The sequence below is a fragment of the Sebastes umbrosus genome, chromosome 3, assembly GCF_015220745.1.
Source record: "Sebastes umbrosus isolate fSebUmb1 chromosome 3, fSebUmb1.pri, whole genome shotgun sequence".
Lineage (NCBI taxonomy): Eukaryota > Metazoa > Chordata > Actinopteri > Perciformes > Sebastidae > Sebastes > Sebastes umbrosus.
The window spans coordinates 6,215,683-6,235,874 of NC_051271.1; the positions used below are offsets into that span (position 1 = coordinate 6,215,683).

Below are 20,192 nucleotides of genomic sequence, written 5' to 3' on the forward strand. Positions count from 1 at the left end.
GGGATAAGCTTAGCAAAGTGAAGGAGTGACTACTGACGCCGTGTCATTTCTTGAAACCAGCTAAAGCACATTACATATATCAGAGCATTCACGCTATAGCGGCTACATCAATACTAAGGCACAGTGTTAAGATATAGTGCAAAGCAGTGTTAGTTTCTATAAAGCATGCCTGGCTACAAGTTCAGTTTTATATTTTGGTCCCTGTAGAATCATTGAAAATATACAGAACATAATCAGTTGTTCATGCTTTGACCCAATTAACATTTCTGCACTTACTTACTGCAGCAAAGTATTTTCATTATTTTTGGATTATTTTCAGGAAATAGTGTATTGAAATCACTCATCCTAGTTGTGTGTTAATGCTAGGCCCAAAAGGCATACACAGTATATTTTGAATGAAGTTTTTATGATCTGTCAACAGAATTACGAATCTTTCACTTTTTCATCATAGGTGCCGCTGCCCCTGTAAGCTCCCACATAGCCACTGTTGTCTGCGATGTCCTCGCGCCCGGTCTTTCCTTTTCCTTTGCCTGACTCGTCAAACCGCTCCTTGTGGGCTCCAGTGTACTTGCTGGTATCGGTCAGTCTGTCCACTGCTCCTGTCTTTGCCACTTTCTAAAATCAGCAGAAGATTGCAAATAAGCAGTTACTTCAAATGATCCCAGTAAAATGTAAACTGTAAAAGAATCTCAGTTTAAAGCTGCAATGCATTGGATTTTTTTTTTTTTTTTTTTTAATTATTATTTTGGGGGCATTTTTTAAGCGTTTATTGATAGGACAGTGGATAGAGTCTTGGAAAGGGGGAGAGAGAGAGATGACATGCGGAAGGGTCCACAGGCCGGATTCGAACCCGAGTCCACCGCTGCCAGGACTGAGCCTTGGCCACACATGGGCGCCCGCTCTACCGACTGAGCTAGCCAGGCGCCCGCAATGCATTGGATTTGAAGTTTCTTTGGCTCCACCCAGTGGTATAATCAAGAATGACACTGGCAGACATACTTGCCAACTTTGAGACCTCAAAAATAGGGAGGAGGTGGTGAAAGGTTGAGAACTGATGAAATACTCACAGTGACTCCGGTGTTGGCGGGGTCCTTCCCAGCAACGAGACCATAGAGGTGCTGCAGCGACTCCTCTTTGCTTTTGCCTTTAAAACGTTTGGGAGCCAACTCTATCAGGGCCTGGTTGAACTGCTCAAAGGTGATCACACGAGCTGACTTTGCCCTGAGGAAACACACAGTATTGACAAATGTTTTCTGAGGAAAGTAACAAAATGATCCAAATAATGTCATGTGCCTATTTGCATATTAGTATTATGGCATGGGGTTAGACAAGGGCCCCCCCTCCCAGTTTGGTCCAGACTGAAATGTCTCAACAACTATTACATGTATTGTCATATAAGACACTCATGTTCCAAAGATGATGAAGTTAACATTTTGGGTAGAGCTGTCAGTCGATTAAAATATTTAATTGCAATTAATCGCATGATTGTCCATGATTAACGCTTGCTTTAATCAAATAAATGTCTATTTATTATTGGAAATCAATTAACAACACAAAACCTTGACAATATTATTATTATATTAATTATATAAATATTACTATTATTATATATAGTATGACATGGTTGGTACCAATTCGTTAGGTTTTCTAGTTTAATATGATACTAGTATCTTCACTCTAGCTTTAAAACTGAGCCCGCTGCAACCTAAAAATCTAAAGTTGCGTTAATGCGTTAAAGAAATTAGTGGAGTTAAAACGATTTTGCATTAACGCGCTATCACGTTGACGTTTACAGCCCTAATTTTGGCTGTTTTAGTGAAATGTCTCGCCAATTTTGGATTAAATTGCCATGAAATTTGGTACATATATCCATGGTGTCCAGAGGATTAAATGACGATGGCGATCCCCTGACTTTACATCTAGCATCATGGGGTCATCAGGTCAAAATTGTAATTTGTTCCATGCTTTTGTTATGACCAAACACCAACAAAACTAATGACTGTCCCATCAGCCTAAGCTGTACTCTGCTAAGTACTAGGTTTAGTGCTAATTAGCAAATCTAATCAATCAAATCTATGCCAAGATTAGCATAGTTGAATTTGTTTAATTTATTGTAATTTTGCGTTTTGAATGTTTTATCTGTGGGAATATGAAATCTTACTTGACTTTGCTGAAAACAATGTCAACATCTGTCGAGGTGATGTTCTTGCCGTCGATGATGTGACAGTCCTTGCAGATCTTTGAAAAGTTCTTGCCGTTCATCTCCTTCCCTGTGGCCTTAGAGTCTCCATGGACTGCAAACTTCTGAAAGGCGGTCTCCGCCTCTGCTACGGACGATGACACTGAGCTCTCTGCCATTCTGACAGATACACATACAGGAAGTCTACATTATCACACTGATCATATTCAACATAACAGCTTAATGTCCCATGGTTGCATTGTCCTAACCCTTCAAAAAAGTGATGACACAACGTCCTTACTTTGTTCCATTGACTTTCTATCCTTGTGAAAGACATTTTGTGAAATTAAAAGAGCACAAGTTCTTAATGATGCTATTAGCTGATTGATGGTCAGCCTGCCAAGAAACGGCTGCCATCATGGTCAGTCTAAGTGAACATTTTCTCCCTCTCACACACACACACTTTTCCACATCCATCATTATGTTCGTGCTACTCAAGCTGCTCTCAGGCTAATTTAATTCAATCAGCTCAATTTCCAAATGGGCTGCTCTGCTGTTCAATCTAACAGTGAATTAACAAACATGCTCCTTCTCTTTCTCTTCACCTCCTCTACTCTAAAAACACACAGACACACACTCGTACTCACCTTGTTGCTGCTGTTTGCTGAAAAACAGTAAGGATGTGTATTCAGTGAGGTTAAGTAGTAAACTGAACCTGATTTACAAGTTGAAATTTAAAAACAAATAAACAGTTTGAAAGATAAACAAGTAGTCCAGACATAGCATAACATTCTAAATGCAGTTTCCATGGATACGTAAAATAGCAATCCTATATTCCTTGGTGGGACAGTCTATTGGTGGGCAGGTTGTTGGCATTAAACCATGAAAACATAAAGCACATTAAAGCATTACGTAATAGTCACTGGAGATCCAGTGTTGCATTTCTCCATGGCAACATGCACTTTTGGGAATGAAATGAAATCTTTTTTAAGAAAAGCTAATATTAAAATAAACGGTTGCATCTAAAAATGTCCACATCACAAATGAACCGTCCTTACTGGGGCATGACATAATACATCTATTTATGGCAACTGTTAAATACGCAGTCCTAAAAGATTTGTTTTCTGCTGCTGTTTCCATGGCCACTCTGTTTTTATTTAGGTGCTATAGGTGCATGAGACGGTGATGCTGTAAAAGAGAAAGGAAAGTGTACCTGCTGTCGTAAATCGAAAGGATGCTGTGGAAATATTCTTGACCTCTTCGTCTTCCTCCTCCTTTTTCTTCTTCTTCTTTCTTCTTTCTCCTGTGCCTCTCCTCCTTCCTGCCACTCCCAGGCTTTCTCACAATGACGACAGAGATGGAGAGATGCAGAGAGGCAGGAGGAGAGAGGGAAGGTGGGAGGGAGGGAGGAGGAGGAGGAGGGAGAGAGTACCGACCAGCACAGTCAATGACATCATGGGCACTCAGCCTCTCTTGTGTCTATTCACTCTCATTAGCTCCACGTCTCTGTGCACAGACTTGCTTCTGTGGAAAGATTTATCACGTTTTGTTTATTTCAATTGACTATTCTATGTTATTTCTTCTGTAATCCATGTTTTTGGGGCAGGTGCTACATCAACAAAGATTAGTATTCTCTCCATTCTCCCCCTCTATAACAATAAACTCAACTCACAGCCATCTGTATCTGTCATGCCCGCTGCTCTCCTACCCTCTTGCTTTCTCTTCTTTTTTTTCCCCCTTTCTCTCTTACTGTCATTGTCACAAGAGCCCTCTTGTCTGGGCAAAGATGAGAGCGGCCCTTTAAGAGGACACAGAGCACCAACAGTGTAAAGCTAACACATTACAGGAAAGATTATCCCGTCTTACAGCTCCACATCAAGTAGGGTGGGAAGTGGAGAAGGGACCCTCCACTTTAGTGAATTGAATTAGTGAATTTGGTCAATAAATTCATTATCACAATAAATTCACTGTCTAATTGTAGTATCATCAGTACGGTCATTATTTATGAGACGGTTGAGACAACTGTTTTATATTTGAGTATTTAAAACAGATCATTTTTTTAATTATAAAAAAGTGGAAAGTGGAGGAAATTGCTATTACTGGGGTGAGCTTGAATATTAATAATATAAAATATAATATATTAATAAAATAATATAATGAAATTAATAATAATATCCATTTGAAGGAAGCACTTCTATGGGAGGCAAAAACAGACAGTACCTCAAATATTAGTATAAAGCATCAAAAATATAATAAATGATTTCAAGAGCAGATCTAACCCCGGCCTGACTCAACCTCTTTTTTTCTTTCCCCGACACACATAGCATTTGTTATATTCCAGCAGTTGACTTTGAACCAGTGTGAATAAAGCTCAGACTCTACATTTATATTAATAAAACCAGCTAATAACTATTTCCAAATCCATTAATGTTTGAATTTCCACTGATTGCCACATAAATTTTGGCCCATTCAGACATTTCTTGCCCACATACTGAAAGTTATAAATTATACATGTATAGATATACTGTGCATATATAATTTAAGAGTTTGAAGTAGAGGAAAATTAAGTAGTCTGTGTCTCCATTCATTAGTCTTGAAAACATACTGTATTACTCCTATAGGTTTACCACTTGAATTTCCCCCGGGATCAATAAAGTTAATATCTACCAAATTATTGATAAACGTTTTACAGTAAAAGCATGAAAATATTAATATTAAGAGATTATGGTGCTGTGTAGAGGTAGTCTGTGTAATAATAGACGATCAATTTGAATATGTTACAGTACCCATTTGCAAACAACAGATTATTCCTTTTGTGGCGGCAATAGAACACTTAATTTATTTTACAAAACACCAAAAGTAATTCAATACAATGTGTGGAAATCAGTGGTGTGGAGCATGTCTGGGTGTGTGTGAATGTGTATGGCGGAAAGAACAAAAGAGAATTCATGTCTGCGCCATGCTGCTGAGAGTGTTGAGCTTGAGTGAGAGAGTGAGAGTGAGAGTGAGAGAACACCAGGCCCAGGTGTGCCTCATCCCATTAACCCTCCTTCCAGCAAGACAGAAAAGAGAGCAGCAGCAACAAGCAAAAGGAGAGGGAGGATGGGTCGACACACTTTAAATGAAGCTAAAATTAAAGATTTACATATTATTCTTTCAGTATTGTCCTCTGGTACTGCAGTGCTTTTACCTTACATTGTTTTTCAGGTTTTCAATGTGCTCCTGTGGATACCCACATACTGATACTGATGCTCTGTGTTTTGTTCACAGGATAAACAGAACAAGTTGTTTTGACATCATGCACCATCATGAAACTCACCGCTCAGTCAAATGGAAAGCTGAGTGTACAGCCAATTCCTCGCCCATGATCAAACTTTAACTAGTTCAAAATGCTGCAGCAAGACTACTTACAAAATCCAACAGAAGAGTCCCCATAACACCTGTTTCAGCATCTCTACATTGGTTACCTGTACGTTTTAGAATTGATTTTAAACATTTGTAATGATGGTTCATTTTAAAGCACGGTTCAAGGGTAACTTACAACACTAGAAAAAAAGTTGAATCATACACTTCTAGGGACTTAAAATATATAATATAATGTAAAAATATCTAAATTAATGCATTCAAATGTTTGATTTTCAGCATGTATGTAGTCAGAGATGTCCTGAAGTCAAATATATCAGTCATTGTCAGGAATTATTTATACAAATTTTCCAGCAACCCAAAAATCAAAGAATAAAGACATTTCCCTCACAAATATAGTGGTATTTTCTATTTAATTTATAAGGGACATGTAATGTTTTATAAATTTACTTCTGGTGAATATAATCCAATCAATCTTATTTCCATATATGTATTTTGTATATACAGTTCCCTTTGTTAACAAATTATTTTGAAAACCGGACGTAGTCACATATTTATACTTCCGCTAACTTCGCCAAGTCCGTCGCTAGCTCTCTAGTGAGCTCCCTTCTCTTTATACATCCATGGTCAGCTCCGTTTGAATGCATTTAACATAAATGTCAGCATATGGGGGCTCTACAGTTGTAGTTTTGGCCCTTTTGACCACGGAGATGCGAGTGACGGCTGGTTTGACCACACGTTACCGTAATACGATAACGTTTCCTGTCCAAAATGTTTCAATACTTTACTGTATGTGTAGTGTTTATTACTTTGGATTTAAAATGTGAGGTTCAGGTCGTATCCACACGGACCCTCTGCTGTTTTGTACCTCCTTGTTGCGGCCAATAAAGCCGTAACATCCTTCTACCTCCACATAGACTCAAATGAAGCAGATATATCAATTCTGGCATTAAAAAAAATGATTTAAAAATCGTAAAAATAAAAAAATCAATAATAGTTATCATTATGATCAACGTTGGTTTTAAAGGAATATTAAAGTAAAGCAACAGAAGACAGTAACGCTAATCTCTGAACAAATCACTGACTGGTTTCTGAGTCTTTCTGGTTGCAGTTGGCAAACACTGTGCTGACATTATGTGGTATGATGAACCTTGTTTTGTAAATATAAAAAAAATGTTAATGCTAAACAGACCTTACTGTGTGAGTTAACCTGACATTCCTGCTTGTTAAGCAGATTCCGTCATGGTGGCAGACCTCAGTACTTTCACTCAGATGCTGGGAAAATGTTCTACGGGAAGACGACATCACTGTGTGTTTACAGTAGAAACAAAGCCTCTCCTTTAAATATCAGCAGAGAACAGCATCGTCTCTGGTTTTGAAAGAAGTTGTAGGATCACAGGAGCCAGTGGTTGGACTCTCTCTGGATTACATACTGACCATCACTTGGAAGACTTAGCCTACTCGCATATTAACAGTTTGGGGTTTCACCGAGGACACAAATTCACTATTCTGATCCTGAGTTCGTCCAATATTTGTCTCATCCAACATGACCATGATGGAGTCTAGTTTCCCTTTACCACCAGAGGATTTCTGTCCACTGTGTGTGGACGAGCCGAGAGACCCGGTCACCATCCCCTGTGGTGACACCTACTGCCTGGAGTGCATCAAGATCTACTGGGACCAGTTTGACCACATGGGTGTGTACAGCTGCCCACAGTGCCGCGCAACCTTCACGCCACGGCCCGTGCTGAGACGTAATCTGCCCGACGTAAACCACGAGCCACGGCGCCAGCTCCCGGAGCTCACTCCGTTCCCCGACATGCACCGGGAATCCTTCTGCGACTTCTGCGTCGGCCGTCGCAACAAGGCTGTTAAGTCGTGCCTCATGTGCCTGGCCTACTACTGCGAAACGCACGTCAAACCACATTACGAGTCGTCCACCTTCAAGAGACACAAGCTGGTGGATGAGACGGGCCACCTGGACAGGAAGATCTGCCCCCAGCATGAGAAGGGCCTGGAGCTGTTCTGTCGCTCTGACCAGATGTGTATCTGCGTGCTGTGTACTGTCAGAGAGCACCGCGGACACAACATTACCTCCGCAGAAGAAGAGCGCGTCGAAAAACAAGTGAGTCTCAATCGGTTGTGAGTCAACATGTGTGACTCTGCCTGAAATATTGGCCTTGTATGCAATGTGAATTCAATATCACTACATCCAAAATGATCCAAAATGCTGCATATTAAACATATGTTTTGTTCTCTTAAAAGACTGTGGTTGATAAAAGTCTGTCTTCTAATTGTCCTGTTCTTCCAACAGAAAGTCCTGGTGGTCACCCAGTCTGAGGTCCAGCATATCATTCAGGAGAGGATGAAGGAGCTGCAGGAGCTCAAACATAATGTGGATGTTCTCAAAGTAAGATCAGACAGTTCCTAATCAAACATTATTGAGTCTGTAATTTATTTTTTTGGGAGGAGATACAATAACTATGTATGAAATTTAAAAAAAATTGTCATCATCTGATGGTGGTGTAAGCTTCCCCCTGTGGTAGGGAATCTGTGCTATTGATCCTGGGTTTAGTATCTACAGTATCTAAATCTGGGATTTTCTAAAGTATCTTAAATCCAAGATCTTACAGTCCCGATATGAGTACAGGTTCACTCAGTTTCTAGGCTCAGTGAATCCTAGGTTTGGTAAGAAGACTGGCAGTAGCAAGACCTCCAGCCAAAACACACGACCACTGACTTCGGAAAAATAACAGAAAAGATATTTGTATCTCAACTCAAATATTCCACAGAAAGAAAAAGATTTCCAAATGAATGTACAACCAAGATTACAGTAACTACAAATTAGGAATATGTTCAACTCTCAGTGCTTCATACAGAAATTAAATGTGTCCTCTGGTTGGACCAGATTACTCTTTATTATAAATTACCGGTTTGTGACAGTTTTAGTTTTCCCTTTGAAGATTTCGCTTAAATTCCCTTAAAGGTGCTAAATGTGAGATCGGGAGCATTTCTCTTGTCTCTGCACGGTTCTCAACATGGCGACAGCTGAACCGGTGGCTCGTAGCTAACGGTGCAAACTACGGCAACACTGCTGACAGAGCGAACAGTGTTAACCTGAGGGGGGGAACTGGAGGACGGGTGCTGCGCTTCTGCAGCCGTGCGCTAGCCAGTAGAGCAAGCTCACGTGCACTTAAAGCATCCGCGGCCAGCCCGTATACGTCAACAAAGCAGATAAAAGCTTGGATTACAACACACACAAAGGTAGACATTATTCCACTATATCTTTACATAGTAAATAGTTGTTTGTTGCTATATTAATGCTGTGAATATCGTATAGAGCACTTTTAACGGTTATAAGTCTTACTTGGGCTTGTACTTATTTGCTTTGAATGTTCCTTTTACGTTGTTAGTCGACCTTGAGTTTCTTTACGACATCAGTTCTGGTCAGTTTTAGTCTGTCTTGGGCCCAAGAACAAAAAACACCTACCACCTCTTGGAACGGCACAGCATCCACGTTTCAGCATCCACCACGGTAGCGATGTCGATCTGGATGGCAGCCGAAACAGCTCCACAATGTCACACATAGAATCATCCTTTAAAAAAAAAAAAAAAGTCTGCACACAAGTGTACAGAACACAGTCTGAATATCCTTGTTTCATCATCATGCACAATAATTGGCTAAATCTGCACCCACATAGAATTAAAACAACTCTTACAATGTATAAAATGAACATTTGTGGACTAAATTGTCTCCTGTTTTTTGGCACATATACATATCAATTGAATGCACATATCTGACCATTTACATTTTATAATACATGCACATTAGCTTTCAACCTCATTTCAGATATGCACAATTTGCTGCTCTCCCAGGGCCACAACAGCAGCTATGCATGCTGCACTTAGCTTAGCTTCTACTGCAGGCCAGTGGTGAGTGACTAAAATGCTTAATGCATCAACTGTGTTCATTTCACATTTATATCCTCACAGTTGTTTTTTTCTTCTTCACCATATCTTCCAAGCTAAAACAACACACAATTCAATTAGCACAACTGCAATGCTAATCAGCTAAACTCAAGGTGTTAACTCACCTGGAGCATTTGGAAGGAGTTTCTCCAGACGATTCTCTTTCCACAGAGCTAGTTTGAGTCTGCAGCTTAGCAGTTTCCTTCCTACTGGCAAAACATTGGCTTCCCTCGTTTCCAATTTATTTAAAACTTATATTAGAACACCTTATTTCACTCTTTCGACTCTTTTCGACACACCTGTCTGAGTTGCATGCTGTGCTCTGCAGGGGGGACTAGAAGTTTCTCTCTGCACAGGTGTGCAGCCAGGGTCGTTAGTTGTGCGTTCAGGGAACCTCTGTAAATAGGAGTGCCCCAAATACAGTGGTATCAAACTATAGTATCAAATATCATACCCAGATTTTTCAAATCTGAAATTCAGCAGTCTAAGGTTTTGAGAGGGAAACCCAGAGCTTTATCCGATGGTGCTCAGATAATTTTCTTGTGGTCAACGTTAAAAAAAACGAAAGAGATGGTCATAGATTTTAGTAAGAATAAGATAACAGTTCCTCCTGCCAAGATTAGGGGAGAATTAGTGGAGCAGGTCTCAAGTTATAAATACCTTGGAGTTGAAATCGATGACCATTTAAAATTCAGTGTATGTGCACAAAGTAAGTCTAATAAATTACAACAGAGGCTGTTCTTTCTTAGGAAATTTAATCATTTTAGAGTTGAATGTTGTATTCTTCAAATGTTTTACAATACTGTTTTGCAGAGCGTTCTGTCTTTCGGTCTGATTTGCACCTTTGGTAATATGCGTGCCCAAGATCATGTCAAACTGCAGTGCATGATCAAGACAGCAAGCAGGATCATTGGGATCGATCAGGTGTCTGCAGCACAGCTGTATAGGGACCTTATTCTAAAAAAAAGCAGATCAGATCCTCAACGATCCTACCGATCCTCTCCATCAGAAATTCAAAAGTAGTAGCCTTTAGTATCCTGGGAAGTGTGTGAGGTTTTTATATGTTGTTTTTACGAGACGTGTATATGACCGCATGAATTTCCCCTTGAGGGATAATAAAGTTGACCTTTGACCTTTGACCCACCCTGTCCTAAAAACAAACTTTTGTTTGTTTCCCTTTTAGAGTAATGCCCAGCGAGCACAGGCAGAAAGTGATAAGACCTTCCACGAAATGCTGCAGGCGGTGGAGCGCTGGAAGGCTGAAATCCATCAGATGATAATGGCCAACATGCAGTCGGCGATGTCGCAGGCTGAGGGCTACGTGGACCGTCTGGAGCAGGAGATACACGAGCTACAGCGCAGAGACGCAGAGCTACGGCAGATCCTCGAAACAGAGGACAACATTCACTTTCTGCAGGTGCTGAAAGGTCATAAGAAATGTCTTAATGCTTGTCATCCAACTGCGGGCAGAGATATTTACACATTAGACACTAGAATGTATGAGTCGCATGTACTCTTGAAGCTATCTTTTCTTATTTAGAGAAGACAGAGAAAAAAGTTTTGGCAAACACATTAATGTTTTCTTTCAGGTGAAAATTAAAACTCACCTGAAAGAAAACATGAATGTGTTTAGTCCTATTTAGAACATGGTGCACTTCAGCCTCTTGTGGCCGAAATGAGTATTACAACAACAAAGACTCTAAAAGAAAAATGGTCCTGACAAAAAAATCACTTGCCAAAACTTTTTTAAAGTGAATGAAATAAAAATGATCCTGGCAAAACCTTTTTTTTTACCTGGTAAAACAGGGCAATAACTTTAAGTATTGTTTATATTCTTTTGGTCAGGCGAGGCCACATTTCAGTTTGTGTGTCTGACTTGTTGACTGGATTACAGAGCTCCTTTTTCTTGTTGAACAGAATTTTCCAACCCTGTGCGTTCCTCCTGAGGCCATGGTGCCCAAAGTGCTCATCAACCCTCAGTTCTCCTTCGGAGAGATGAGCAAGACAGCCACCGAGATGAAGGAACATGTGGACGACATCTGTAAGACGGAACTGAGCAAAATCTCCAAGACAGGTTTGTGTCTAGATGATACTGACAAAATATCTTTATACTGTGAAAACTATGAAGTAGGCCAGTTACAGGCTAATCTAATGCTGTATCATCTTCACAGTTAGTGAAACCCCCGTGTACATACTTCTGCCGAGAAATGGAGACAAACGACTCAAAGGTGAGTTTGTGTTTACAGAAATATGTACAACTACTTTTAAGCACACATGAATATAGATTATATGGATTTTATTTTGGGTTATAGAGAACAAGGATGACATAGATAGAAAGTGCTTTAAAGTTCCTTCATTTGATTTATATAATTATGTAATTCACATTAGATTCATTTAAAAATAAACAATAAAATAAAATGTATCACAAAATAATATGCATCCATGTTTTCATATCCAAACAGTTCCTTCCAGACTTGATTTTCAGGAGCCAAAAACCAGAGTGGACTTCTTAAGATGTGAGTAAAGTGTTTATAGTTCAGTGAAACAAAGAGACGGCTTTGACACATTTGTGTTTCCTTGAAAACAGCAATGTTCATTAATATTTATTAATATATATTATCAGATATTTAGTTGTTGTGGGTGATAAACAGAGTGAGGGAAAGTGAATGGATGAATGTCTTTCTTGGTCAATGAGATGCTCCACCTCTAAACATAGATAATGAACAAATGTGTCTGGCTCTTTGCTCAGACTCCTGCAAGATGTCCTTCGATCCAAACACAGTCTATAAAGAGCTGGTCCTGTCGGACGGGAACCAGAAGGTCACGCGGAAGAAAACGGTCCAGTTTCACCCAGATCATCCGGAACGCTTCGATGGCTTCTCCCAGGTGCTGTGCAAGGAGCCTCTGACCGGTTTCAGATTTTACTGGGAGGCAGAGTGGAGCGGGGAGTTTTCCATCGGGGTGGCCTACAAGAGCATCAGTCGCAAGGGGAAGAATTCACACAGCCTGCTGGGCTACAACGACAAGTCTTGGAGTCTCCTCTGCTCCGACTCAGGCTACTCTGCCTGGAACAACAAGGTAGACAGAGACCTTCCTGAAGCTCCCAGAGCCACACGAATTGGTGTGTACCTGGATTATGCGGGCAACACGGTGGCCTATTACTCAATATCAGAGAATATGGAGCTTATCCACAGATTCAAAGCTCAGTTCAGTGAGCCTTTGTATGCTGGTTTTGGTGTGGGCTCCTCTGTTACCCTCTGCAAGCTGAAACAGAATACCACTCCTTACTGAGATGTATTGTGAAGAGTATAGACTCACAGGTACTGTTAAATACTCACTGAACAGTACAATGTAAAGTTATTATCTGCTCATGCTTTCATGTTGCTGTGACCACACACTGCATGTATGTTCCTGTAATGTACGCTGATAATGTCTCACTGAATTTAATTTCGAGGCCATTATTTTAGATACATATGCCGACATGTTTAGTTCATGCAAGTTCATGCAAGTTTCACCGCAAGTAACAGTGCAATCCTCTAATGCTAATAACAGAAGGCCTATATTCAACTCTGATGCTTAGATAGATAGATGACAAAAATATACATGCAGTGCGTGCATGTTTGTGTGCACAGTAAAAAGAAAAATCGACATGCCGTACATTTTAAAGTTCTTATTGTCTTACAGAGAACAACTTTCACAGTTAAGGTGGGAAGCGATGACACAAAACACCAAAAACACCTTGATAACAATTTATAATAAATCAACATAAGGACATATATTAATTACTGTAAATATCACATCATATACTGATTCATATTTAGAAACATAATCTAAACCAAGTCATTAGATATGATCATTTTAAAGGGTGGGCCCATCTGCTATATCTGTTCTTCGTTTTTTGTTTTTTTTAAATGGAAATGCCCATTCAGCCACAGTGACGTCGGAGGTTACCAAAGAGAGCTAATTGAAAGCTAATCGTTGCTAGTACTAGCTGAGTCAAAGTTAGATGTGCTGTATACTCCAGCGTTCTGCAAGGTAAAATTACTGCTTTTGTGAATGTAGTCTGGTGGCTTTGAAGAGAGCGATATGATGGCTTCAGTTCTGATAGCGAGGTAAAGCAGGTGTGGATGGGAGACACACAGCCGCCATCAGACAGCCTTTTCCGACGGGGAAGTGAAGCCTTTATATTATGTAATTATTGTTATGGATGAATGGAAGAGTAACTGTCAATCTCAGACTGTAAATGTTCAAGTCAATGTCACAAACAAATACTGTATAATGCAAAACACATAAATGATTAATAGTCTTATTTATTTCTCTTAAATTACATTATCAGAAGCCCAATTGTTAATTTGTAAGATAGTATTCATTCTGCACCATGCATCGTGTATTTTATTATCTTAAGAATCTGAAATAAAATACCATAAACCTTTTGTTGTTGTTTATAAAGTTTTCTTATTGTTTTATTTTTCAAAACATACTTAAATGACCATATAATTATTCCTGCAACTCTTTCTACTAAATACAACTACATACACCATGTATAATATTAAAACTACATGTACCATGTATAATATTAAAACTACATATACATGTATAATAGTAAAACTATAATATTAAAGCTATATACCATATATGTGTGATGCAAAACAAATTTCAGACCTGTCTGACAATAAAAGTATTATCGTATCGTATCGTATCGTATAATATTAAAGCTACATATACAATGTATAATATTAAAACTACATATACCATGTAGTAAAACTACATATATAATTTATAATATTAAAACTACATATATATATATTATAATTAAACTACATATACCATGTATAATATTAAAACTACATATACAAATGTATAATATTAAAACTAAATATATATATTATAATTAAACTACATACCATGTATAATATTAAAACTACATATACCATGTATAATTTAACATGCTAACGGCGTAAAATACCATTTATTCTACTTGGAGGTTGTGAGTCCTCAGCCGCCTCTGTGAGGCTACAGTTTCAGCACCAGAGGATAGATGCATATTCTTTACATAATCATACACTTAACATAAACATGTTGAACGGACCCTCTAAATAAACACATATACTGTTGCACCCTCTTCATGACCTTCAACAAGCCGCACCAACAATATAAACTACCCACACATTTGAAAACAGCATCAACAGCTCTTCAAAATAATACAACTACTACCATTATTATTATTTTCAAAACTCTTGATATTAATAAATCTCTTTTTTCATATTTATAAGACCCTGTGTACTGTACTACAAACACATTGCCATACCAACCACTAAATGGACACTTGACCTTAAGCTCAACTTCAATGACCTCTTCTGGCAAAAAAAAAATTAAAATGTTTGAACACATTTATCATATCAGGAAATGACAAAATCCAGCTGTGATGAGAGCTGCTGGGATCTCTGGGAGATGCTCCTGCCTTAACAGACATAAGGTGTCTAATGGGTAGGTGTCTAGCTACAGTAGTGGGACATACAGGATGAGAACCTCAAGGTCACGTAATATCATCTTTCATATCACATTTTAAATGTAGTTGTTACCTTTATATGTCTTTCATGCTATTATTGTGATATTTTAACACATCTGGAACTTCACAGCGACTCATAGGAGGAAGATTTGTCTAACTCACATGATTTGCAAGAGAAATCATCTCAAAGTACGAACAACACTGCTTTACATGTCCATAACAGAGACGAAGCACGGCCATGGCTCTATATGCAAATGTGCAGGTGTTGGAGGCAGCCAACCAGAAAACTACTACAGAGATGTTGGCAACTGCTATAACGAACACATTGAGTGCAAAGGCATTAGTGTATGTTTCTACAACCATACCTGTTGTGAAGAGTAAACAAAACATCGGTTAAAAAATGAATTACATGTATTTCTACGGTTGCAATGCACATATTAAATGGACTACATGGCTTTGATCGCTATAGCAACTGAAGACACAGGAGGTATTTTGGTCTCGCGGTGCTGTTACTCAAAATAAATGTTGTCATATTTTCCCAGTTTAACTAGTTTGGGCTTAGCGACTTGACGATGTGGACAGACTCAAATATTTCTCCATGCTTGCCAGCTACCTAGCTGGCTAATAAGCCAAGCTAAGCAGCAGCAGGAACGGTTTGTTGCACCCTGAGTGAAGTGACTGATTCATGACAGACTGACTTGATGTGTCACTATCATATCAGAGTTTCTATTGGCCCAAAGCTAACACCGGTGGTAGTAATGGACACAATATGCTTGTTTTATTGGCACAAATGGTCCCCATCTTTAGATATGTACTTTTTAATGATACAGCTGAATTTTATAAACAATAGTAGTTATGTTGCGGACCCCCTGACAGAGTGTTTACGGACCCCACTTTGAGAATCACTGAGATAAAGGATCAATGAGTCAGGCAGACTAGACTAACATATTCAACTAAACAGCCCCTCTACACAAACATACTGAATGTAAAATGTTAAAGCAGCGGTACTGTTGTATTTGTAAAGCAAAACTTAAAAGTGCCCTGTGGAGTTTTCCTGTAAACAAACAAAACTTATGTTTACATCCTCGCCACTCACCAAAACACATTTTGTGTTTCCTTGAGATCTAAGATATGTGTTGCCTGCATTACCTTCCCCATTAAACATATGCAAAGCTGATTTGTTAAAGTAAAGAGGTTGAGCATGTTCACTAGCTAGCAGTCTTCTTCTTCACTGCCTTTGCTGGCACTTTGCTGCATTGCTTGGAGCTTTAGTAGTAGTTCAGTAGGCGATTTGGGTAACACTTAATTTTACAGGTCCGCAAATTTCATGGTAATTAGGTGATAATTAGCAAGTAACCTATTTGAAATTTCTTTGGAATTACTGCCAAATTACTCCAATATTTACCTCAAAATGTATCGAAAATTACTTCATTATAAACAATACTTAATAATTATATTCCGCTATTTCCCAATAGTTGGTAATTATTTAATACATTTCCATGAAAAGAATACAAAGTTAATTGATATGCTTTATTTCCATGTCTACTGATAAATAGATAATAATGCGGGGATGGCAGGTTAACAAGATGCATGCATTTTGGTCATTTTGCTAACACGTGGGATGGTATCCCCCCCTCAAATCACCTTCTGTTTATCACCACCTGTTCATCAGTGGAATAGTATAAAATCATTTGCAGGAATATGCTGTGTCATCTACATGCACATACAGCATAAAGCATCTATCCATCTATTTTGTATCCCTGTACAGGTCACAGTGTCTGCCATCCATCCCAGCAGAGGGAGGGCAAACATTTGCTTGCAGTGAGCCCTATTTTGACAACTCATGTTGTTATTAAATACAATTTCCATTTTGCCGCCTGTTTACTGATTGTTGTTTTTGTAGTGTATTTGATTATGCCAACAATAAACCAAGTAACAACAGCCTCCAAGGCTATCTGTGCCTCAGTTTGAATCTTCACTTCACTGCTGCTCGACAAGAACACCGCTCAGCTCTACAACCGGTTTGAATCAAGGATTGTGTAGCTTCAGATTAAAGAGGTGACTTTGTTGAATCATGTACATTATGTTATTGCCGTGCCTTTTAAATTGTTGTAAAGTTTTGTTGTTGACAAAGAGTTTTTACCTTGTTTTGACAAGCCTAAAATCAGAGAAACTTACATTTCAGGTTCGAACTTCTGAAGCTCTTCTTCTTCTTTACAGACCCAAAATGAACACCACCTCTGACACATCTTTTCTTGTGGATATACAGACGTAGGCAAAGTTGTTGGTAACGTTCCGTTAAAGAGAGAAAAACCCACAATGGTCACTGAAATAACTTGAAACTGACAAAAGTAATAATAAATAAAAATTGACTGAAAATGAACTAATGAAAATCAGATATTGTTTTTGAATTGTGGTTCAACAGAATCATTTTAAAAAACAAACTAATGAAACTGGCCAGGACAAAAATGATGGTACCCCTAGAAAAGATGTAAAATAATGTGACCATAGGGACATATTAAACTAAGGTGTGTCCTGTAAATAGCATCACAGGTATCTTCAAACTTGTAATCAGTCAGTCTGCCTATTTAAAGGGTGAAAAGTAGTCACTGTGCTGTTTGGCATCATGGTGTGTACCACACTGAACATGGACCACAGAAAGCTAAGGAGAGAGTTGTCTCAGGAGATCAGAAAGAACATTATAGACCTTCATGTTAAAGGTAAAGGCTATAAGACCATCTCCAAGCAGCTTGATGTTCCTGTGACTACAGCTGCACATATTATTCAGAAGTTTAAGGTCCATGGGACTGTAGCCAACCTCCCTGGACGTGGCTGCAAGAGGAAAATTGATGACATATTGAAGAGACGGATAATACGAATGGTAACCAAAGAGCCCAGAACAACTTCCAAAGAGATTAGAGGTGAACTCCAAGGTCAAGGTACATCAGTGTCAGATCGCACCATCCGTCACTGTTTGATACTTCCTGCATTTGCGCTTAATGTTGACATTAGATGTAAATCTTGAGATGTGAATAATACAATGTTGTATGTTATTATAGGGATAGTGGGCTGACAACTGAGGAAATTGGAAGGAAACCCATTTTGGCTCATGCATACTTATTGTGCACACATAAGACTGTAAATTTAAAGGGATAGGTGGCCTGTGATTGGCCAAAGTCAAAAATCAAAAGTCAAAGTTCCGTCATGGGCTAGATTTTTTTAAATCCTGAAAACAGAGCCATGAGGAGGTGCAGAAGTCTAGTTTTCTCTCAGAACACTTGAATTACAATATGCTGAAAAGTTTTTATGGATTGTTTTGCCCAATGATGCCAAAAACCTTCTGCCTACTGCAGGTTTAACAGCATTCAAAACTCACGTCATTCTTCTGCGATGTTTTGATAATCTGTTGATGAATGAGTGACAGGCTGCACATATTTGATTATCATTTCCATGTTTAGTAGAAGAGGTTGAGCAAGTGATATGATGTGATCATTCCCAAATCAGCATTGCCCAAACAGCACAGACAGGACTGTGGTTTGTATTCATTTCTATGATTATTTGTTTTTTATATAATATACTGCATTATTAATACAATTGTATTATATTAAGTTTATAGTTGTATTCAGCTCAGTTGTATTCTCTGTTCGGTTTTGGCTGAAGATCGTTTTTCTGTTTCTCCTCTCAGTCTGATTCTGATAGGAAGACTGGCCGAACTTAAAATTCAAAGGAAAATGAATTCATCTAATGCACCTTCGCTCTCTGACATCTCCATTTTAACAACCGCCTCCACCGCCATCAATCTCGTCCTGAGTCTGCCAACCAACGGCTACGTCGTGTGGCTGATAGCGACCAGAGCGGGAGGCACGTTGTTGGCCACAGAGTTCTTCCCGCTCAACCTGGCTGTGTTTGAGATTCTCTTCTGCTTGGTTTCTGTGTCGCGGTTTCTAAGAAGTGTCTTCCCCTCGGAGCGCCTTCTGTCGACATTCACAAATGGTTTTCTGTGGAGTGGCCGCCCCATGCTGCAGTGCTGCATCTGTATAGAGCAGTTTCTGGCCGTGGTTCACCCAGCGCTGTTCCTCAGGTTTAAACCACTGAGGTACAAGGCAGCCTTCTCTGGGGTGGTTTGGCCAGTTATCATAGGATTTTCTGTATTTTACGCTCTCATTCCCAGGGCGAAAAACATTGTTTTTGTGAGCGAATGTGTGATATTAATATCAGTGATGCTGTTCTGCTACTTTTCAGTCCTTGTGGCTCTAAAAAGACCTCGGCCAGGGGAAAAGGGGAAGAAGGAGAGAGACAGCATCATGAAGAGAAGAGCTTTTCTCATCATCTTAGCGATCATTGTGTCATTTGTGGGAACATACTTCTTTTGGTGTGTTGCTATTCTCTCCAGTCTAAGCAGCTGGTATTCAAATAGTAGGAAAATATTCACACGAACTTGCACTTGCTTTACTTTTGCCAGTGGGTTTGTCCAGCCGCTCCTTTACCTGCACAAGATTGGAAAATGTTCTTGTAGTAGAGCTGTGTGAGGATTCTCATTGATTGATTTATAGTGAAGTCACCGATGATCATTTTAGCTGTAAAAAATAGATTTATTTTAACATTAAATAGAGGTAACCATAAGCCAGTCAAAGGGTCAGACTTCCTATCATCTTCATTTGATTTATATATCTGAATCTTCTCTGAATTATATTTTGAAATTAATTTAATTATACGGTCATTTTTTGCATTTTCTTTATATCTCTTGTTGTGGTTAGATGGACAGTCATGTATGAATATCCTGAGTGTAAAACTATTTAAATAAATGGCTGTCATTTTGCTCAAATAAAATAATTAATAATAACTGATGTTTGTCCTGTCACTTGCTTTGTTTTTAAGATTTGAAGGTTCAGGTTCATACAGTTACATACGATAGATTTGACTTGACTAAAACTGTCCATATTATCCAAATTTAAAAATCCAGCTCACTGTAAAAAAAAAAAAAAAAAAAATCAATGCAACAAACTTTAAACAAGTTGGGCAATTTAATTTTCTGGAGTTAAGACTTTAACTCACATGATTTGCAAGAGAAATGATCTAAAGGTACGACACAGATTTACATGTTCTCCACATAACAGACACAAAGCACAGCCAAGGCCCTACTGTACTGTATATGCAAACGTACAGGTGATG

The 20,192-nt window shown here is 38.9% G+C and overlaps 2 protein-coding genes across 3 annotated transcripts; one reads left to right on the forward strand and one right to left on the reverse strand.

Annotated features, from left to right (window-relative positions):
- Positions 1 to 387: 387 nt before the first annotated feature.
- tppp2 (tubulin polymerization-promoting protein family member 2) lies at positions 388 to 3,534 on the reverse strand. Of its 2 annotated transcripts, XM_037764378.1 has the most exons (5): positions 3,393 to 3,528; positions 2,827 to 2,843; positions 2,162 to 2,359; positions 1,068 to 1,221; positions 388 to 615 (listed from the first exon to the last, which is right to left on the reverse strand). In XM_037764378.1, the coding sequence occupies exons 3-5, from the start codon at positions 2,356 to 2,358 to the stop codon at positions 424 to 426; spliced, it is 543 nt and encodes a 180-aa protein (XP_037620306.1). In that variant the 5' UTR covers position 2,359; positions 2,827 to 2,843; positions 3,393 to 3,528; the 3' UTR covers positions 388 to 423. The 2 variants fall into 2 exon arrangements, with proteins under 2 accessions (XP_037620306.1, XP_037620307.1); XM_037764379.1 differs by lacking the exon at positions 2,827 to 2,843 and having other exon boundaries at positions 3,393 to 3,534.
- A 3,373-nt stretch (positions 3,535 to 6,907) lies between these two features.
- ftr84 (finTRIM family, member 84) lies at positions 6,908 to 13,944 on the forward strand. The gene is made up of 7 exons (XM_037764364.1): positions 6,908 to 7,667; positions 7,857 to 7,952; positions 10,695 to 10,928; positions 11,429 to 11,585; positions 11,683 to 11,739; positions 11,974 to 12,027; positions 12,261 to 13,944. Exons 1-7 carry the CDS (start codon positions 7,089 to 7,091, stop codon positions 12,800 to 12,802), a joined length of 1,719 nt encoding a protein of 572 aa, XP_037620292.1. The 5' UTR covers positions 6,908 to 7,088; the 3' UTR covers positions 12,803 to 13,944.
- The last annotated feature ends 6,248 nt before the right edge of the window (positions 13,945 to 20,192 follow it).